The sequence below is a fragment of the Festucalex cinctus genome, chromosome 13 (genome assembly GCF_051991245.1).
Source record: "Festucalex cinctus isolate MCC-2025b chromosome 13, RoL_Fcin_1.0, whole genome shotgun sequence".
NCBI classification, from domain to species: Eukaryota; Metazoa; Chordata; class Actinopteri; order Syngnathiformes; family Syngnathidae; genus Festucalex; species Festucalex cinctus.
The window spans coordinates 5,206,530-5,225,645 of NC_135423.1; the positions used below are offsets into that span (position 1 = coordinate 5,206,530).

General features: G+C 41.8%; 3 protein-coding genes across 7 annotated transcripts in view; 2 read left to right on the plus strand and 1 right to left on the minus strand.

Moving 5' to 3' along the window:
• Positions 1–18,422, minus strand: part of LOC144032901 (transmembrane 4 L6 family member 1) — a 31,680-nt gene extending 13,258 nt beyond the window's left edge. For 2 of the 4 annotated variants that reach the window (XM_077540442.1, XM_077540441.1), the window contains exons 1-4: positions 18,252–18,422; positions 17,151–17,306; positions 6,025–6,142; positions 2,553–2,657 (exon numbers count right to left, since the gene is read on the minus strand). The gene's annotated coding sequence lies outside the window, so the exon portion shown is untranslated. Of the gene's footprint in view, positions 1–2,552; positions 2,658–2,741; positions 2,792–6,024; positions 6,143–17,150; positions 17,307–18,251 lie in introns of all 4 variants that reach the window. The other 2 variants (XM_077540443.1, XM_077540446.1) reach the window with 2 other exon arrangements.
• Positions 422–9,031, plus strand: LOC144032898 (polypeptide N-acetylgalactosaminyltransferase 17-like). The gene is made up of 11 exons (XM_077540436.1): positions 422–720; positions 935–1,118; positions 2,534–2,700; positions 3,300–3,474; positions 4,238–4,435; positions 4,653–4,770; positions 5,574–5,762; positions 6,046–6,183; positions 6,984–7,079; positions 7,443–7,604; positions 7,680–9,031. Exons 1-11 carry the CDS (start codon positions 441–443, stop codon positions 7,815–7,817), a joined length of 1,845 nt encoding a protein of 614 aa, XP_077396562.1. The 5' UTR covers positions 422–440; the 3' UTR covers positions 7,818–9,031.
• Positions 10,289–19,038, plus strand: galnt17 (polypeptide N-acetylgalactosaminyltransferase 17). Of its 2 annotated transcripts, none has more exons than XM_077540437.1 (11): positions 10,289–10,928; positions 11,532–11,715; positions 11,859–12,025; positions 13,506–13,680; positions 13,805–14,002; positions 14,897–15,014; positions 15,140–15,325; positions 15,422–15,559; positions 16,610–16,705; positions 17,194–17,349; positions 18,273–19,038. In XM_077540437.1, the coding sequence occupies exons 1-11, from the start codon at positions 10,688–10,690 to the stop codon at positions 18,420–18,422; spliced, it is 1,809 nt and encodes a 602-aa protein (XP_077396563.1). In that variant the 5' UTR covers positions 10,289–10,687; the 3' UTR covers positions 18,423–19,038. The 2 variants fall into 2 exon arrangements, with proteins under 2 accessions (XP_077396563.1, XP_077396564.1); XM_077540438.1 differs by having other exon boundaries at positions 17,198–17,349.
• Positions 19,039–19,116: the final 78 nt, after the last annotated feature.

Below are 19,116 nucleotides of genomic sequence, written 5' to 3' on the forward strand. Positions count from 1 at the left end.
CTTTTTAAGCAGGCTTGCAAATTGAAAAATGTCAGTGTTAATATCTTTGAAACTTCCGATCAATAGCTTTCAGGAAAAATAAGTTGGGGCAAAGGCTGTGGATACTTCAACTTGTGAAGTCTTATTTGTTTTTATGAATACATTTACCAAAAAAAATGTGAATTCTTCACTTCATATTGAGATGTATGTAGAATTAAGAGGGGGAAATATTCCTGTAATATAAAATGTGGAAAAAGAAAAACACTGTGACTCTCTGGAAGCAGCGTTTCATGCAAGGGGCGTGGCGTCAGCTATTTTTTGACATTCTGACGGCAACACCAGTCTGCTAATTACAAGTTAATGACTTGGGCGTGTGCAAGGTGAGCTGACTTGAAACTTATAACACACACAATCTCATCCAGTTTGCTCACTTTCACAAACGTCGCTGCTGTCTTCTCGTCATGGCTTTCAGGAGGAAAAACTGGACACTCCTACTCCTGCTCAACGTGCTGGGGATGGTGGGAATATTTGTTCTCTCAAACAACAGCAGGTGGTCTAAAACTGGGAATTTGCCTCCAGTTTTAGATGTCCAGGTTCCGGATGCTCCTCTGATGGTAAGGAAGGTGCCACAGCCGGAGCCAGAGACAAAAATTGAGTCAGGGAGGACAAATAGGAGTGAGCAGAAGGCTCTGGAGGAGAGGCTCCGCTACCTGGAGGACATCGTGTTCAAACAACTAAGTGGTAGGATTCAAACTATCCTGACATTACTTCCTGGTTACGTAACCAAATTCAACAACACTGACGTTGCTATTTTTTGAACTTGTGCCCTGACATTTGAATGCCAAATTGTTTAAAAATGGAACTCAAGAGATTATTATTATTTTTTTTAATTGTTCCTAGTAGAAATTTCTTAGCTGATTTCTGGATAACTAAATCATGGTTGTATTGTGTTCAGGTCTTTCCAGACCTCTTGGTATGGTCGAGGGCTTTGAGGCTCCGGGCGCAGATGGCACTCTCTTAACACTGTCCCCGAAAGACAGCAGTAAAGCCCAAATCCTAAAGGACAAATATGGCTATGACGCCATCATGAGCAACAAGATCTCCCTGGACCGAAAAATACCGGATTACAGACCTAAAAAGTGAGTACACATCCGCCATTAAAAGGAAAGCAGTATTTTCTGCAATAAAACAAAGGCATTTGTGTTTCACGGCTGCTAATAAGGCTATGTAGATAATAAAATAATGATATGGTATTGTTAGCTCACACTGGTAACATCATCCTACTGACTTAAAGGGGAAGTCAACCTTAAACATTTCTTCTTCAGCATTGCCGTGCATCTATAAATTGAATGGCACCCGGTGTCATTATTATCATAGACAGCAACCGTCGTAGTACGTTGACGCCGCAGCCATTTTGGATCAGGCAAATCAATCAACTTGGTGGGCGGGCACGGACCCCTATGTGTGTCAGATAATGACCAATCACAGCTCACCTGTTTTTTGAGGCTAAGCTGTGATTGGTTGATACCTGAGACAGAGAAAGTGTGATGTCATTTTCACTCGACAGCAAGTGGCAAAATATTGATAAAAACTGCTGGATTTTGCTGCTTAATTTATATTCCACTAAGCCAGGCAATATTAACCAGAATACCATATTTAGACTAGTGGGGCTGCCGCTGCATAGAACATATTATTGGGGTTGACTTCCCCTGGCCAAAAGCTATCTGGTCGTCAACATAGCCATTTAAATTAATCCAAAAAAGTGCCCCGTTGTGCACAATGTTTTATGACTAATTACTACTATACAAATGCTATACTACTAGTACGATTGTTAACTCATAATGCTAATGTCTTGCTACTAGCATGAAGTCTATGCTATGTGATCGTCCAAACTGTCATTTGAAATCCATTAAAAATAAAAATCAACTGGCACTTAGTTTTCTGCTCTGAAGTAAAATTGATTTTTATACCGTTATGCAGTTGTTAGCTCAAAAATGCTAACATCATGCTACTGACATGCGGCCTAAAAGCTTATGTGGTCAGCCACATGAGCCTAATTTTTCCACTCAGAGTTAAAACTGACGTTGTGATCTGTAAAATATGTTTTGCCGCTGTTGGCTCAAAATGCTAATGCTATTAATTCACGATCCAAAAAAAAAAAAAAAAAAGAAAGAAATTGCGGTAGAAAGTCTGCATAATCATTTGTCATTTAAAAAACCAACAAAAAAACAAAAAAAAAACAATGTGCACATAATTGTCAATTTCAAGTTTTAAACACACTTGCATTAGCTGTGAAATATTGCTATGCTATTCTTTGCACCAAATGCTAATGTCATGCTACTAGCTTGTGGTTTGAAAACAAACCTATATTGCCTAAAATTTTCACTTACCTGCCTTATATTTAAGAGTGAATTCATTTCATAACTGGATTATCATCTGGAATTCACTGAGCTCCTTGACAACGACCCATTCTTTCACAAATATTTGTAAAAACACCTGTTTAATTCATAATGCATTGCGAAGCAACAACGTGTGTGTGCGTGCGTGCGTGTAGATGCAAAGAGTACACCTACCCGACGGATCTCCCCCAGATCAGCATGATCTTCATCTTCGTCAACGAGGCGCTGTCCGTCATCCTGCGCTCCATCCACTCAGCTGTCAATCACACGCCGGCCCACCTGCTCAAAGAAATCATCCTGGTCGATGACTGCAGCAATGAAGGTACGGACAAGCAATTGAGAAGGCCGACTAGCTCAGCTCACTGGGACGATGTCTTTATTTTCTTCTTTTAAAACTTTCTGGGCACATGTAACTAGATGACAGAAAAAAAAAAAAAGTAAAGGTGGGACAAGACAGGACCTGAGTTGCACAACACGCAAATAACATGCTAACTCTGTGAGGGCAAATGCCATCAAGTGTAGGTCAAATGACATTCAGCAGAACTAGCATTTTGCCGTTGTGGCTCGCGGTTTGACTCATTTTGTGGGCGTGCTCGCAACAGTTTTGCTTTTCAACAGGACAGACAAGTTTGTCTTCTTTTTAATGGCCATCGCATTTGGCTGTGATTGTTAGATTCGCTACAAATGCTAATGTCATGCCAAGCAAAACAAACGGTTTCAATTTGAATTCCACTAAAAAAGCTACATGTTCTTCTGATTCACAAATCAGCAATCAAACTGGCCTTGGTGGAGGTAATCCACAGAACAAATGTCTGCGCCAATGTCTCTTAGCAACATCTGGTGCCAACAGAGGGGGGCTGAGAGGGAGGCTGCTCTTGGTCAAGAAGATGATATTATTGCTTTTTTGTTGTGTTGTTGCAGAGGAGCTAAAAGGACCTTTGGAGGAGTACGTGAATAAGCGCTACCCTGGTTTGGTCAAGATCATCAGGAACCAAAAGAGGGAGGGTCTAATACGGGCCAGAAACATTGGCTGGAAGGCGGCCACTGCCGAGGTGACGGCATTCTTTGATGCCCACATGGAGTTCACCCCATTATGGTGAGGCCATCAAATGAATTTTTCTAATAGATGACTCACTTGTTACATCAGCGAATAATCAGGTACTAAACTGTAATATAATAACTGATACCCTTTCTCGCAAACCGAAACAGCAGTCCCTATTAAGGCACATCAAGGGTTTCCAAGATGAGAATGGGTACTACTAAGTGTGATCTGGGTTGTAAGTTGCCCACTTCAGACAGATAAACCCCAAAAGGCAATATAACTGTAAAGCAGTAATAGTATACGGTAATCCATTGGAATCATGTTGCTAACCAAAACAGGAGCACCTAGCGAGACACTTTAACAGTCCCTATGCTGAAATAAAATGTAAAAACAAACACCTACCTCCAAGAAATACCTCGCTTGTTCAATTAGATGAAAATAAGTAGTAACTGTAACCCATCGGAACTGTATTGCTAACCAAAAGAGCAGCACCTGGTTCGGATGTAAACGGTCTTTCAGATGAAGCATGGAGTGTGTCAACCACTGAAGACAAATCAACACCTCCTTCGGACGCCTCTCATGTTCCCATCAAAACAAAAACTGGTAGTAATTGATAACTGAAACCCATTGAAACGCTGTTGCTAATCAAAACAACAGCACTCAGTGAGACATATAAATAGTGTATCACTTTAAGTAAAATATCATATGAAAGATGAAAACAGGTGGCACACATGATCAGCAGATCCAATCCGTTCTTGGATGCTATCATGCGGACATTACAGTAAAGAACCATGCTCTGTGCTTGCTCTCCACTCAGGGCTGAACCGGTTCTGACCCGGATCAAGGAGGACCGCACCAGGATCATCTTGCCGGCCATCGACAATATCAATTACGACACTTTTGAGGTGGCTACCTACGGGCAGCCAGCCCACGGCTACGACTGGCAACTGTGGTGTAAATACATCAGCCCCGGTAAAGCTTGGCTGGACCTGAATGACGACTCTGCCCCCATGAGGTGGGCGGGGATCACTATGTCAAACCCACAATAGGCCTTTTCATATTTTATATAGGTGCTATGGGTGCTACTACTGAACTGAACCGGAAACGTGTTGTTTACGGTTGTAATGCCTGATATTACTTATGGATGGAAGTATGGAAATATCTGATGGAGAAATGTCGTATAGAAGACATCATAAACATGTTTTGTTTTTTTGTTTTTTTTAATGGGACAGAAGTCCTTCCATGATTGGCTGCTCCTTTGTGGTCCACCGTGTCTACTTTGGCGAGCTGGGCCTGTTCGACCCTGGCATGGATGTCTACGGCGGAGAGAATGTAGAACTTGGGATCCGGGTTCGTAACTGAAATGGTTTCACCCCCCAACCAAAAATAAACAAACACATAGTAGCGACCAAGCCAGTCTAGCTAGCTAGTGGCTAGCACAAAAGCAAATGTAGCAGGTGACATCGCGCTGTGCGCCATGTTGTCAAACAACACAAACGAGATGGAGTGAAAATGTGAAAACCATAAGGCAGCTAGCAAGCCAGTTGAGTTAGCTAACGGCTGACACAAAAGCGAAATAGTTGACATAATCACTCAAATGTAGCAGGTGACATCACGCCGTGCGCCATGTCGTCAAACATCTCAAACTAGATGGGCTGAAAATGTGACACGCATATGGTAGCTAGCAGGCCAGTCAATCTAGCTAGTGGCTTGCACAAAAGCCAATATAGCAAGCAACACTCACTCCTTGCACCATGTTGTCGAACATCACAAACAAGATGGAGGGAAAATGTGAAGACCATAAAGCAGCTAGCAAGCCAGTTGAGTTAGCTAGTGGCTAACACAAAAGTTTGTATTTGACATAATCACTCAGTCTTGTCAAACATCACAAACAAAATGGACTGAAAATGTTAAAATGCGATGGTATAGCAAGCCAGTCTAACTAGATAGTGACTAACACAAAAGCTAGCTACCTAGTGGCTACCACAAAAGTTAACACAAAGACTCGACAGTCACTCAGTGCTCCTTGTCAAACATCCAAAAAGAAGAAAAAGATGGCCTAAAACACAGCACAGTCAAAAAAGATCCTAGAATCACAAAAAGTGATCATCTAAGTTTTTTGTTAATATTCTGCCCGACGGCGTCTTCTGCAGGTTTGGATGTGTGGTGGCAGCATGGAGGTGCTGCCATGCTCCCGTGTGGCTCATATCATGCGCTACAAGAAACCTTACATGGAAACCCACATAAACACCATCATGCGGCGCAACGGCCTTCGCGTGGCCGAGGTTTGGATGGACGAATACAAGCGCAACTTCTACTTGGCCTGGAACATGCCAATGCAGGTAACGCTTACTCATTCTCGTCCAGTCCGAATACGCTATTCTTTGAGGTCAAATTACTGGCTGAACTTTCAGGCGTGGCCGTTTTTCAGACTTCTTTGTTGGGGTCTGAATTTTCCAGTAACTTTACTGTTGAGTCATTGGGTGTTGTGATGAAACAAAACTAAGTTATCATCAAAGGGAAGTTATTTCAGGACAAAAAAAAAAATACTCAGGACTTGGTCAAAAATTCTTTCATATAGAGTTAATGAAGTGACATACTAACCTGACCTGATATCTCGTCCAGGATCACAGCATCGACTATGGAAACATCTCTGAGCGGGTAGAACTCAGGAAGAGACTGCAGTGTAAGAACTTCAAGTGGTACCTGGACAATATTTACCCTGTAATGAGGACGTACAACAACACAGACATCCACGGCATGGTGAGTCCACACATCTCAATTTAATGCCGTACATCCATTTAAAATATGAGGTTCCAATTTGCGAGCATGTTTGTCTTGGTCTTGGTCGCATTGAGCCAAAACGGCGGCTTCATGTGTCGTTTCAGACTTGGCTTCTTTCTGCTTTTTGGTGGGTTTACTCACGTTAGACATGTCTACCAAATTTTAGGTTGCTTAGTCAAACTTGCTTCAGGAGCTGAACTTTTGTTATTGTTTAATGTGGTTGGGTGCAACCGAGCAAATTGAACCTAAAATTGCCAATTCAAAAAAACAAAACAAAAAAAACAAAAAAAATCAGCATGTTCTGCTTTTTTTTTTTTTTTTCCTTTCTTGGATCCCTGCTTTTTTTTTTTCCTTTCCTGGATCCCTTCTTGAGATTTTTTTTTTGTGAGTCTACTCATGTTGGTTTGTTAAACCGGCTTCACGGGCTGATTTTTTTTTTTTTTTTTTGCTAGTTTAATCTGGTTGGGCACAACAGAGATATTTGAACCTAAAATAGACGTTTCAAATCAAGATGGCAGACATCCTGTGTCTTTTCTGAGAAGGTTTCTTGAGACTTTTTGAGTCAATTCATGATAGACAAGTTAGGTTGCTAAGTCAAATTGGCTTTGGGGAAGAGATTTTCAAACAATTTCATTACACACTATCGAGTCATATCCTTGGCAGGGGGGGGGGGGGGGGGGGGGGGGGGGGGATAGGTGAATATTGTCGTTGTAGATGTCTGGCTGTTGTCGTGACGTTGATGGCTTGGAGATGAAAACTGAATTTATTTGTCACATCAGATGTACAACTTCAAGGTCACCACGCTGTGTTTGGACCGGGGTGAAAAAACAGACCTTACCCCCATCCTGTTCAGCTGCCATGGCCAGTCTTCTCAGGTAGCACAAACAACACAACGTTGCCTTCACAGGAAATTAGGTAGACTTATCTATCCTGACAAGATGCACCAAAAAAAAATCAAGAATGGGGGGAAAAAAAATGACAGAAAGGGGTGGCCTGGTCACCACATAGCTCTGCCCCTGCCTTCCTGACGCAATCCACCCATTTTTATCCAGCCTACTCAAATCCAATCTTTGCCCATTGTGCTGGGTCAAAAAGATTTGGGTAAAAGTAACCCAATCTGCTCAAAATCCACAGCTACAGAGCCAGTCAGTTAGAAAAACAACCCAGCGTTTTTACTGCTTTTTTGTTTTTTTGTTTTTTTAAATCTGATCTTCCCTCATTCCTTGTCATCTCTACAGCTGGTACGCTACACCAACGACAAGCGACTGTTCTTGGGCAGGTTGGGCAGCAGCAAAGACGACACCGAGTGCCTGGCGGACATTCCCCCCAACATCAGACCACAGATCTGCGACTGCAGCACGGTGACTAACGTCAGGCAGACCGAGTGGATTTTCAATCAGGTGACACCGTGTTCTTGTCGCATCAGATTTGAGAGGTCAGACAGTCTGATTCAACTTCCCTCTGTCAACCTCCAGGGTCAGTCAGTCCGAAACAAGGACACGGGCCGCTGCATGGAGGTGGTGGTCTCTCCAACCAAGCCGTTCTACGAGGTGGTGATGCAGCCGTGCTCCGGCCAGAGGTGGAACTTGACCATTCCCGCCATACAAGTCTGAGTTGTCGTCATCTACTGTACTTCCCGGACTCTACGCAAAGCGTCCGGCGGACTCGCTGGAGCTGGCTCGTCCTAAACGCTGGCGCAGTTCTTGCTTTGGTCTGTAGGAGGCACTCCTGAGCATTGTCCTGGTCTCGGGTCTGGCGCAGACATCTTTTGCGTGTCGAACAGTTTATTTCCGTATTTATTGCATCTGTACTTGAGATCAAAACAGGGCACGTTTAACCCTTTCTGGATTTTATTACCGTTCAAGCTTGTTCATAGCCTTTTGTTTGACCATCATCATCATCATCATTTTATTTATTTATGTTTTTGGCATCTTTAACAGCACAATTTTATTTTAACGTCCCAGTGCTTGTCATCATTTTCATTTTTTTTTAACCCTTTAAATTCCACTTTCTTTGTAAAACAACCTCCAAAATTAATTATGAACTTTTATTATTATTATTATATTTTTTTGCTAATAGGTCAGTCTTTCTACAGCCAGCACAGAGAGGGAACTTCCACTTCTTAAATTAAAACGTAATTCTTCTCTACTTCTGAAAAACAAAATTGCATCTTTCATTTCCGTCTTTAGAGTGCAGTAAGACATTAACCGCCCCTTTTGGGAATTACAAATGGTTCATGAAATTTCTCTCTCGTCCTAGAATTTCTAAATGATACTGGACAAAATGTACTACATTTGATTGAAAACAGTGCTATTGTTGATTTTTTTTAAAGAAATGAAGTTTGAAAGGGCAAAATCTGACTTTTTTTTTTTTTTTTACTGAGAAAAATGTTACATTTATAAGTAGAAAATTAGTAGATTTCAAGTTTTTACATGAATAAAGTCAAATACTTGTTGGATATTTTCAAGATAAAAAAAGTGATGTATTTTCAGGATTAAGTTCATAATATTACAAGAATTAAGACGAACAACCATTCACACTCACAAGCACACCTCGGGACAATTTGGAGCCATGCATGTCTTTGGAATGTGGGAGGAGACCGGAGAACCCGGAGAAGACCCACCCGGACACCGGAAGAACATGCAAACTCCACCCAGGAAGGCCGGAGCCTGGACTCGAACCCGAGTCCTCAGTACTGGGAGGCGGACATGCTAACCAGTCATGCACCGTGCCGCCCGAGAATTAAGACATATTGAGATATTTACGAGCCGGGAGCTGAGCTGTGTTTACACAGTCACACTTGGGCATTAAAATGTTTGAACTGGAATTGACACATATTACCATGCTTGTTGTGTGTTGTGCTATATTTTGTGTTATTGTTTGGGTCTGCTTGATGTGTTCTCAGAGTTGTGTGGCAAACTTCACACGCTCGTGTTGTCTCCTTCACTCAGTTGCATCTTCAGCTTCATGTTATGTTGTCCTCCTTTTTGGGATAGGATTCCTCCTTTTTTTCCCAGATTGCAGTCATCAATTGATCAAATTAAAGTAGTAAATTATACAAATGATACAGTGTATACATATAATTATATTGCTCAGCCATACACATTTACACATTACATTATATAGTACAAATTAATTTACCATTTAGAGGAATCTGTATACAAATCATCAATCATCATTAATTGATAATGTATTTAACTATTATATATTGTAATGAAATGTCAGGTTTTAAAGAAATAGGTATATGTAAAATATAGTGTGGGTAAGTTGTCACACTATATGGGGTAGTCACTCTTCAGACTCATCCTCAGAAGAACAACTCTGGCATAAGTAAACAGTGGCCAGAGGAGGCATTTTTCATTAGCCCATTCCTTGCATATGTGACGACAAACCCCAAAATGACTGAGACAAGCTGCGCCAAACTACCATGTTTGCTAATACTTGCTCTAGTTTAAAGTTAGCTTAAAACAAAGTAGTGACAGAGGCATGACAAGATGTCTGAATCTCTCCTCTAACAGGTGGTTTGTTGCTAGAATTCGTCCATGTACGACACCTGTTTAAAAAAGGTGAAGCTGAAAATTTTTTACTTTGGCTTGTGCAAAATATATAACTGGCACTCATGTCAGCTCGCAATGTGCTATTCTCTTCTCAGATAGTACACAACCCCTTACCATTTATATGAAGAAAACCAGTATTTCATTTTTTCATTGCGCCCTCTGTTAGAGAAGAAAATTGCAATGTGACAACTTACCCGTGATACAACTAACCCCGGTCTCCCAACTCAATTTAGGCTCCAGGAGAGGACCGCAAATGTGGCCAGCGGGAAGAACCAGTGATCCCAGCTACGCACCCCGCCTCAAATATTTAATTTCTGTCAATGTGAGCGAAAGGAGCACAAAATTTCTGCTTTAAAAACTTTTATTGTAAATATTAGGCCTACTGATATTATAATTACTATTATTTTTATTGTTTACGTCACGAGCTTGATTTATTTATTTATTTTTGGTGCTCCCACACGCAAGAGCCCCGTGCATATCTGCAAAAACTTGCACTCGCCACGCGCATGCGCATCATCTGTGACGCGTGCGCGCGCGCGTATGTTACTGTCTGCAACCGCGCGCAACAAAGCTGATCGCGTGCACGCGCATTCCTCATTATCATCATCGTCATAATCGGCGACATCGGAAGCGAACTCGAACATGAACCCCAGCATGATGTGGGTGGCACCGGTACGGAGGAAGGGCCATCTGCTGTCTGCCTGAGAGCGCTCATCCGCGGGGTGCCTCGCCGATGCCGCCCCGGTTGAGACCCCGATGCGTGGCGCCAAACCACGGAGCTCCATCCATAAACCATGATGGAGCATCTTCAATCTAATCAATGTTGATCACCTTTCCTACCCCCCTGTAGCCCCCCCACGCTCGTCGCACTGAGTTCTGCTCGTATTCGTGGCCAGAATTCGAACCTTCCCCCACCCTGGCTGTCCATGGCTTTGAAATGGAAAAGACGGAGGCTTCTGCTGGTGCTCAACGTGCTCGTGGTGGCCGGGATCATGACGCTGCTGAGCCGCTGGAGCAGCGCGCGCACTCCGGAATATGCGGACGCTCCGGATGCCGACGCCGAGCGCGGGAGGCCGAACCGGGCTAACGGAACCGCCGCCGTCAGCCACCAAGAGCTGCTCAGTCGGCTCAGCTTGCTGGAGGACGTCGTTTACCGACAGCTGAACGGTAGCGCAAATTGCAACGTTTGCGTCTGTACTTAAGCATTTTTTTTGCCTTCAATTTGAATGATATAAAACAAAATCATGGGCTAAACGCTGAAAAAAGGGTTTCATTGTACTAAACAAACAACAACAAAAAAGATGTAATTTGTTACAGCTTTTTTTCCCCTCGTTATATGTATGATTTGGTTGAAAGCATCATTTTCAATTTAGTGTAACAAATACATTTATTTTTCCCAAGCCAAATAAAAAAGTTACATCCAAGTAACTTCTAATTTTACAAGGTTAAGGTTTCAATTCAATTAAGCAAGAAGGTAGTTTTAGTTTGTAAAATTATCTTTTTTTTTTTTTAAATGTTGGAACTTTTGGAATCAGACAAATGGTTCAGCACATGTTCTGCACAGTGAAGTTGGTTTGAATGGTCAAGAAATGTGCACGGGGGATGTAAATGTGTATAATATGTGTAAAATATGTCAGAATTTTACTGTGTAAATTTGTGAAATAATGTAAATGTCCTGACTGATCTGAATATTTTGAAGTTTAAATTATTATGGATTGGAATGTGCTAACTACTAAGCTAAAAAAGAATCTCCTCGTGTGTTGTGTTGAGGTCTATCCAAATCTTTGGGGCTCATTGAGGGTTTCGGGGGCCGGGGAGCCGGCGGCCTGCCTGCCAGCCTTTCTCCGGCTGAGGAGAGTGACGCCAAGTACCTGAAAAACAAATACGGCTACAACGCCTACCTGAGCAACACCATCTCTCTGGACCGAACCATCCCGGACAACAGACCCGACAGGTCAGTTCATGCACACACAAAAAAAAAAGTGTGCAGCGAGCGTTTATCGATACACGACTAAAAGATGTAAAATATTTAGGAATGATGTCCTTTTTCGGTTTATTGATTTGTTTGAAAAGATGTTTGTTTTTGTCTTTTCATAGGTGCAGAAATGTCAGCTACCCCCGGGATCTCCCCCAGATAGCGCTGATCTTCATCTTTGTCAACGAGGCCCTGTCTGTCATCCTGCGCTCGGTCCATTCGGCTGTCAATCACACGCCTGCCCACCTCCTCAAGGAAATCATCCTGGTGGACGACCACAGCGACGACGGTACGGCGAACAAACACTCTTAAGATGTCAAAGTTTTGGGCGGAAATGTGACCTTAAGAGTTCACTTTTGAGGTCGTCATTTAGGAACCAGTACAAAGACATTCAAAGTTCCTGGAACTTCAGGTGGCTGCAGTGAAGTTTAGGTCACATTAGTACTACAAGTAACGAGCGTGAATTTTGGGGAAAGTGCAGCTCTAATTCTTTAACAATGCATTACTGTGCAACTTTATTCAGGAACTGTTTACTAATTAGCAAGATGATGATGATGAAGACGAGGAGGAAGCGAGTGCGTGCGAGCGTTTTGGCCGAGCAGGAAGCATCTGACGAGTTGAGTCACAGATCAAAAGGCGCTCGTGTGTTGTTTAGACTCCGAATGGGGTTTAGATTACAAAAGGCTCTGGAGGAAGAGTGGTGAGATTGGCAGAGTATAACTAACAGTACAATCACTAAACAGAAATTACTGAAAGCATCTATAATATGTACATGGGCAATTTAAAACGTGATGCTAAGAGGTGGGCGCGTCAATGAATTCATCCGTCAACCGTCGGCACATCCTTCCGTCATCGTCAATCTGTCAATGTGTTAAGCCGAGCCGTCAATGCTAAATTTGTCCATTTTTATAGGTTTCCTGTCAGTCGTCACTAAAATGGTGACCGTCATTGACGGATTGACGGACCTTCTGTTAATATTGACGGAATGCCCGCCTCTGGTGATGCTAATACATTGATATCTGATGTTAGTGTAGTGTATCAGTATATCAAGATCTGACGTTAATGTTAGTAGATGGTCCTGATGCCAACGTATTGATATCCAATGCTAACATATCCGTATCTGATGTTAGCGGATGGACATTTGATGCTAAATATCAATACATATAGTGATACTTTATGTTACTGTATTACTTCCTAATGCTAACGTATTGATATCTGATTGTAGTGTATTCATATCTGATGTTAGCAGATGGACATTTGATGCTAAAATATAGATACCTTGCTAGTGTAGCGACACTTTATGCTAGTGTATTACTTCCTGACGCTAACGTTGATATCTGACGCTAGTGTTTCCATATCTGATGTTAGCGGATGGACATTTGATGCTAGAATATTGATACCTGCTAGTGTAGCAACACTTTATGCTAGTGCGTTACTTCCTGATGCTAACGTATTGATATCTGATGCTAGCGGATGGACATTTGACGCTAAAATATCAATACGTGGTAGTGTAGCGACACCCGATGCTAGTGTATAGCTTCCTGATACTAACGTATTGATATCAGATTCTAGTGTATTACTAGCTGATGTAAGCGAATGGGCATTTGACGCTAATATATATCTCATACGACGGCATCTTAACGACCATTGTTTTGCATTCCATAAGAATGATACCATTCACGGTTTGGGGCCGTATCAGGGGTGCCATTCTCATCTACACGTGTTGTCTTTAACATAAAGAAGAAGTTGAAGGTGTTGTTATGTTATAGAGCAACTGAAAGGACCTCTGGAGGACTACGTGAATAAGCGCTACCCCGGTCTAGTCAAGATCGTCAGGAACCACAAGAGGGAGGGTCTGATCCGGGCCAGGATCGAGGGTTGGAAGGCTGCCACCGCCGAGGTGACGGGAATTTTTGACGCCCACGTGGAGTTTACACCCTTCTGGTGAGGCATTCAATTGACTATCGTGTGTCGTCTCTTTAACAGATGCCCTGTCCTGATTAGTCACTGGTGTGGCATCCAAAAAAATAAACGATGCCGTGTGTCTTCTTTCACATTTACTCACCAGGGCCGAGCCGGTTCTGACCCGAATCAAGGAGGACCGCAGGAGGATTGTCCTGCCATCCATCGACAACATAAATCATGACACCTTTGAGGTGGAGCGCTACGAGAGCTCGGGTCACGGCTTCAACTGGGAGCTGTGGTGCATGTACATCAACCCACCAAAACAGTGGTGGGATGATGGGGACGTGACGGCACCCATCAGGTGGGCATGACTTACGTACACAATGTCATTTATATCATTTCAGCCAACAAACTTCCACTAGCTCAATGGAACATTCTCAACATATAATGGGGAACGCCATTGACAGGCTAATGGAAATTAGCATCAATGTTTCGGTCACAATAAACGTTCAACGAACTGATACTTTCACACAGATGGAGCTAGTTCTGTCACTATCAAATATTTTTACAATCGATTAATCGGATTCATTTTAATTTTGCATTAAAGTGTATTACAAAAACATTTTTTCGCCTGGTTACTGTTTATTAACCAGTGATTGGTGTTTGTTTGTACTTTGTATTTGTATTGTGACTTAAAAAAAATGGGGGATTGATGCTTTTCTATGTTTACAAATGTCTTATTTTGATTAAACACAGAAGATAATCAGTCTTCTTTCATTAAGGTCTACATAAATCAGTGAGCAATTACTGTTGATATGCTTAAGAAAAAAAAATTCTGTTGATATGCTGAAGTCAGAGGATTTGGACTATTTAGAATTTAAAAAATGGCTCCAAATGATTACTCGATTATTAGTTGTCGATGAATTTGATAATAGATTACTTGTCGATTTATTGATTAATTTTGACAGCTCTACATGGATCAGCAACTCATAATTTCTCACATTCTTCCTCATCTCTGCCTTGTCTACTTGCGTATAATTATGTTGCAACTCTTTCACTAGAGTTCAGTGCTGCCCAGTATGAGGTGGCACAACGCGGTACTACACTGATGGCATGTAACTCGAAATCCGGACTTAATCGGACAAACATTTTTATGTCCAAAATACTAAACTCGATGTTCACAAGTGGTATTCAATATCTGCTAATAAACTGGTGGGGGACCAATTAATGATGATGTGCTTTGGTCATGTGACAGGAGTCCCGCCATGATTGGCTGCTCCTTCGTGGCCAGTCGGCTCTTCTTTGGCGAGATTGGGCTACTGGACCCTGGCATGGACTTCTACGGGGGAGAGAACATCGAACTGGGCATCAGGGTTGGTCTATCGACATCCTTCTGCGACTCAGTCCAGATATTATAGCATTGTGTATTTTGTGCGATTCATCATTCACGCTGATGGTTCCGAAGTGACAAAAAAAATGAGCTCTTTTCACTTGTAAGGTGTGGACATGCGGGGGCAGCATGGAGGTGTTGCCGTGTTCCCGCGTGGCTCACATCACCCGCACGAAGAAGCCCTACCTCACCAACATCGCCTTGCACGCGCGCCGCAATGCCCTGCGCGTGGCCGAGGTCTGGATGGACCACTTCAAGGCCAACGTCTACATGGCCTGGAACATCCCCGTGGAGGTGACGCCCACATCATCGTCATCATCGTGCATCTTGTTTTACGACAAGCATGTCAAGCGCTCGCCTGATGACGTAATAATGTGACAACCGGCGCAGAATCACGGCATCGACTTTGGAGACGTCGCCGAGAGGGTGGCGCTCAGGAAGAATCTGCAGTGTAAGAATTTCCAGTGGTACCTCGACAACATTTACCCCGAGATGAGGACGTACGGCAACATGCTGTACTACGGCGAGGTGAGTCCGCATAAAATGTGGTGGAAATTCAGATAAAAACAACATCATGGAAGCCAGGACTACCTAATGAATTGATTTCTGTTGCTCGGATTATTGCACATACGCGCCTTTTTGACGCTGAGATGGATAGCATGCTGTTCTACAGCTAAGCATCGACTCAAACTAAACTCACAATGATGATGAAACCCTTGCAGTTATCTTAACCAATGGAAAAACATTATTTGTTAGCCTAGACCAGGCATCTGCAACCTGCGGCTCTGAAGCTATATGTGTGCCAGGCAGAGATTAAAGTTAAAAAAAAAAAAAAAAAAAAAAAAGTATCTATAAAATGTCCAAAAACAAAAGAAGAAATCCTGAAAATTAGCATGAAATGGCCACAAAATTGCTAAAAAGACATTCAAAATTTTGATTTAAGAAAAGGAGGAAAGAGACATTTTCAAAAAGTAACTATAAAATGTCCAAAAACAAAAATTACCATAAAATGTCCAAAAATGTCTGAAACTGATAGCAAATTTAAAAAAAATAAATAAATAAATAAATAAAAACAGCCATAAGAGAGCCATAGGAAAAAGAGAGGCAGAAAATTACCATAATATGCCCATAAAATTGCAAAAATGTCAGAAATTTGATAGAAAGGAAGAAATAAAAAAGCATGAAAAACAAAGTGTGAATAATAATAATAATAATAATAATAAGACAAAAGGTCAGAATATGAATCTCAAAGTACTGGATGCCGCACATTTTTCACTAACACACCGTTTCCTTCATGTTCAAATGTTTTGCGGCTCCCTCCAGATAATTTTTGTTGTTGTTGTTGTTATTTATTTGACCCAAAATACCCCTTTTGACATGAAAGGTTGCTGACCCCTGACCCCTAGGCCTTTCCCTGAACTTACTTGCTTTACACTGGGCAAATGCTAGAATTAGCCCTGCCTCAGGAAGTGATAACATCAGCTAACATCTGCATGCTAGTCATGTGTTGCTAAAGTACTCAAACATGTTTTATTTTTAGCATCTCGTAAGTCAAAACTTCTCTGTTTGTCATTTCAGATGCGCAACTCTAAAACGAGCCACCTGTGTTTGGACCAAGGTGTGAAGGACAACCACACGGCCATCCTGCACTCCTGCCATGGGTGGGGTCCACAGGTAGGTAGGATCAGCTGAGGAGCGTGATTGGCAACAGAGTATATTCTGGGGCTGTCAAAAGTACTCATAATGTATAATTAAAAGTAGAAGTACAAATTCTACAAGTACGACTGGTAAAGTGGAAGTATTGATTACAGTGTTCTTCTGAACTAGAAGAAAGACTGACATTTACTTAACTACATATATATATATATATATATATATATATATATATATATATATATATATATATATATATATATATATATTTTTTTTTTTTTTTTTTTTTTTTACCAACCAATATCTATTTTAATATGGTCATTTGCAAAAATGAAGAGTTAAAAAGTACAGCTCAAATAATGCAAGTACATAAAAGCAAAAAGTCATTAGAAAAACAAGACTTTAAACTGCAGAGTACAGACATCCCCCAAAAAATCAAGTTTTTGTAAAAATTTGTACACGTTACCTGGCTCCTGCCACTGGTCTCATGTTCATGTGTTGTGTCTCAGATAGCACGCTACACCAAAGAGGGTCATCTGTTCCTGGGCCCGCTTGGCAGCACCGGGGAAGACACCCTCTGTGTGGCGGACGACCCCAACACCACGTTACCGCAACTTCTGGACTGTGACAAAGAAAAACATGGCACCAAGTGGATTTTCACTCAGGTGACAGTTTCATCAAATGGATGCTTACAGTTTGCTTGTTTTTTTAGTCTAGCTTCTTCTCTATTTTTTCTACTACTACTATTCATTAAGGTTGAGGCCAGGGCTTTGGTGGTCTAGAAATACTGTTAGCCTAGCTTCTAGCTGCTCTTCTGCTTCTATTTCTTAATTCTTTTAACACTGCTAGCTTTGTTGGTCCATAGCTTCTTCTCTTCTGTTCTTCTTCCCCTATTACCATATCTTCTACTTAGACTACTACCACTACTACTTTGTACTTGCTACTTCTCCTGAAGGGTGAGAGCATGGCTGGTCTATAATACTGTACACCTAGCTTCTTTTGTTTCTTCTTCTTTTACTACTACTATTATCTATAATGCTACCATCACTACAATTACTATTTAGTTATAGTGATTCCACTTCTTCTGAATGTAAAGAGCTTGGTTGGGTTACCAAACTAGCCCAGCTTCTTCTAGTTCTACTACTTTTCATGAAGGTTGAGGCCAGGGCTTGTGTGTTCTAAAATACTGTTAGCCTAGCTTCTATTTCTTACTCTTCTCGAACTACTGCTATGTCTTCCACGACTGTATAGAGCTTGGTAAACTAATAGTGTGTTAGCCAAGCTTCTTCTATTTCTTCTACTACTACTACCACCACTTCTCATGAACGTTGAGAGCTTAGTTGGTCTATAATACGTTAAGCTATTTAATCTAAGCTATTTTAATCGGCTAAGTTAGCCTAGCCGAGCTTCTTTGACTACGACTTAAGACAGCGTGTTTGGTCTAGTTAGCCTAGCTTAATTCCTCCATTTCTTACTCTTTGCAACCACTACTACTTCTACCACCTTATAGTCAGTCCTGCTACTACTTCTCCAAAAGATTGAGGTCTTTTTGGTCCATAAAACTGACCTTCCTGGGTTTCTCCTGTAGGGTTCTTCCATGGTCAACTCTGCCACCGGCCGCTGCCTGGAAGTGGTGCTCGCCAAATCGCACTTTGGCCACCAGGTGGTGCTGCAAACCTGCTCTGGACAGCAGTGGACCATAAAGAACACTATGAAAAAAGTTGCCGTGTCTGGTTAGCGGGGCCGCTGCAGCGTCACACATTCAGATGATTAAATGCGTGGAGACGTCAAGGACAGGTTCTGGGACAGTTACGATCACCTCGGTTGCGAAGTTGGCGAATGCGTCAGTCGACTTCTAGCAGGACAGTGAGCTGGGGAAAAACCTGAATATTTTTGATGGACCATCAAAGAAACAAATTTAAGCAATTCATTAAAAATACAACTGTAATTAATTTTTCACGTTTATCTTCAACAAAGCAATCTTTTTTTTTCCTTTCCAAAAAAAAAACTTTTTTTTTTTTTTTGGTATGCTGGGTGCTTGGACTCCATGCACTGAAGCCGTTTGAATGGTATCATTGGCTGATATGCAAGCCTTTCGTGACATATTATGCAAAGCGGGTTTCTTGTGTGCTAGTCAAATAGCAACAAACCCAACACGTGTATATTCGTTCCGTGTCGTGTGACTGCGATGCACCTGATTTTCAAAATAAAACTATTTTCAGTGTACTTTTGAGACATGAACAAATGTACAAACGTCATATGTACAGGATAATCCTGTTATGATGTCTCAATGATGTCATTTCCTGTGCCAACCAAGACAGTCTTCCAATAAACAAAGTACTTGATACTTTCAACCATCTTTTTGTGCTTAACTTCCTGGTTTAGCGTGTTGCTAACAAGCTAGAGAGGACTAGAGTTGGGATAGGTACCTG

Excerpts from the sequence above, each read along its gene's own strand:
- galnt17 (XM_077540437.1), top strand. The coding sequence starts at position 10,688 with ATGGCTTTGAAATGGAAAAGACGGAGGCTTCTGCTGGTGCTCAACGTG. Across the intron at positions 12,026-13,505 it reads GGACGACCACAGCGACGACG|AGCAACTGAAAGGACCTCTG; the intron begins GTACGGCGAACA and ends GTTATGTTATAG. Across the intron at positions 15,560-16,609 it reads ACATGCTGTACTACGGCGAG|ATGCGCAACTCTAAAACGAG; the intron begins GTGAGTCCGCAT and ends TTGTCATTTCAG.
- LOC144032898 (XM_077540436.1), top strand. The coding sequence starts at position 441 with ATGGCTTTCAGGAGGAAAAACTGGACACTCCTACTCCTGCTCAACGTG. Across the intron at positions 2,701-3,299 it reads CGATGACTGCAGCAATGAAG|AGGAGCTAAAAGGACCTTTG; the intron begins GTACGGACAAGC and ends GTGTTGTTGCAG. Across the intron at positions 6,184-6,983 it reads ACACAGACATCCACGGCATG|ATGTACAACTTCAAGGTCAC; the intron begins GTGAGTCCACAC and ends TTGTCACATCAG.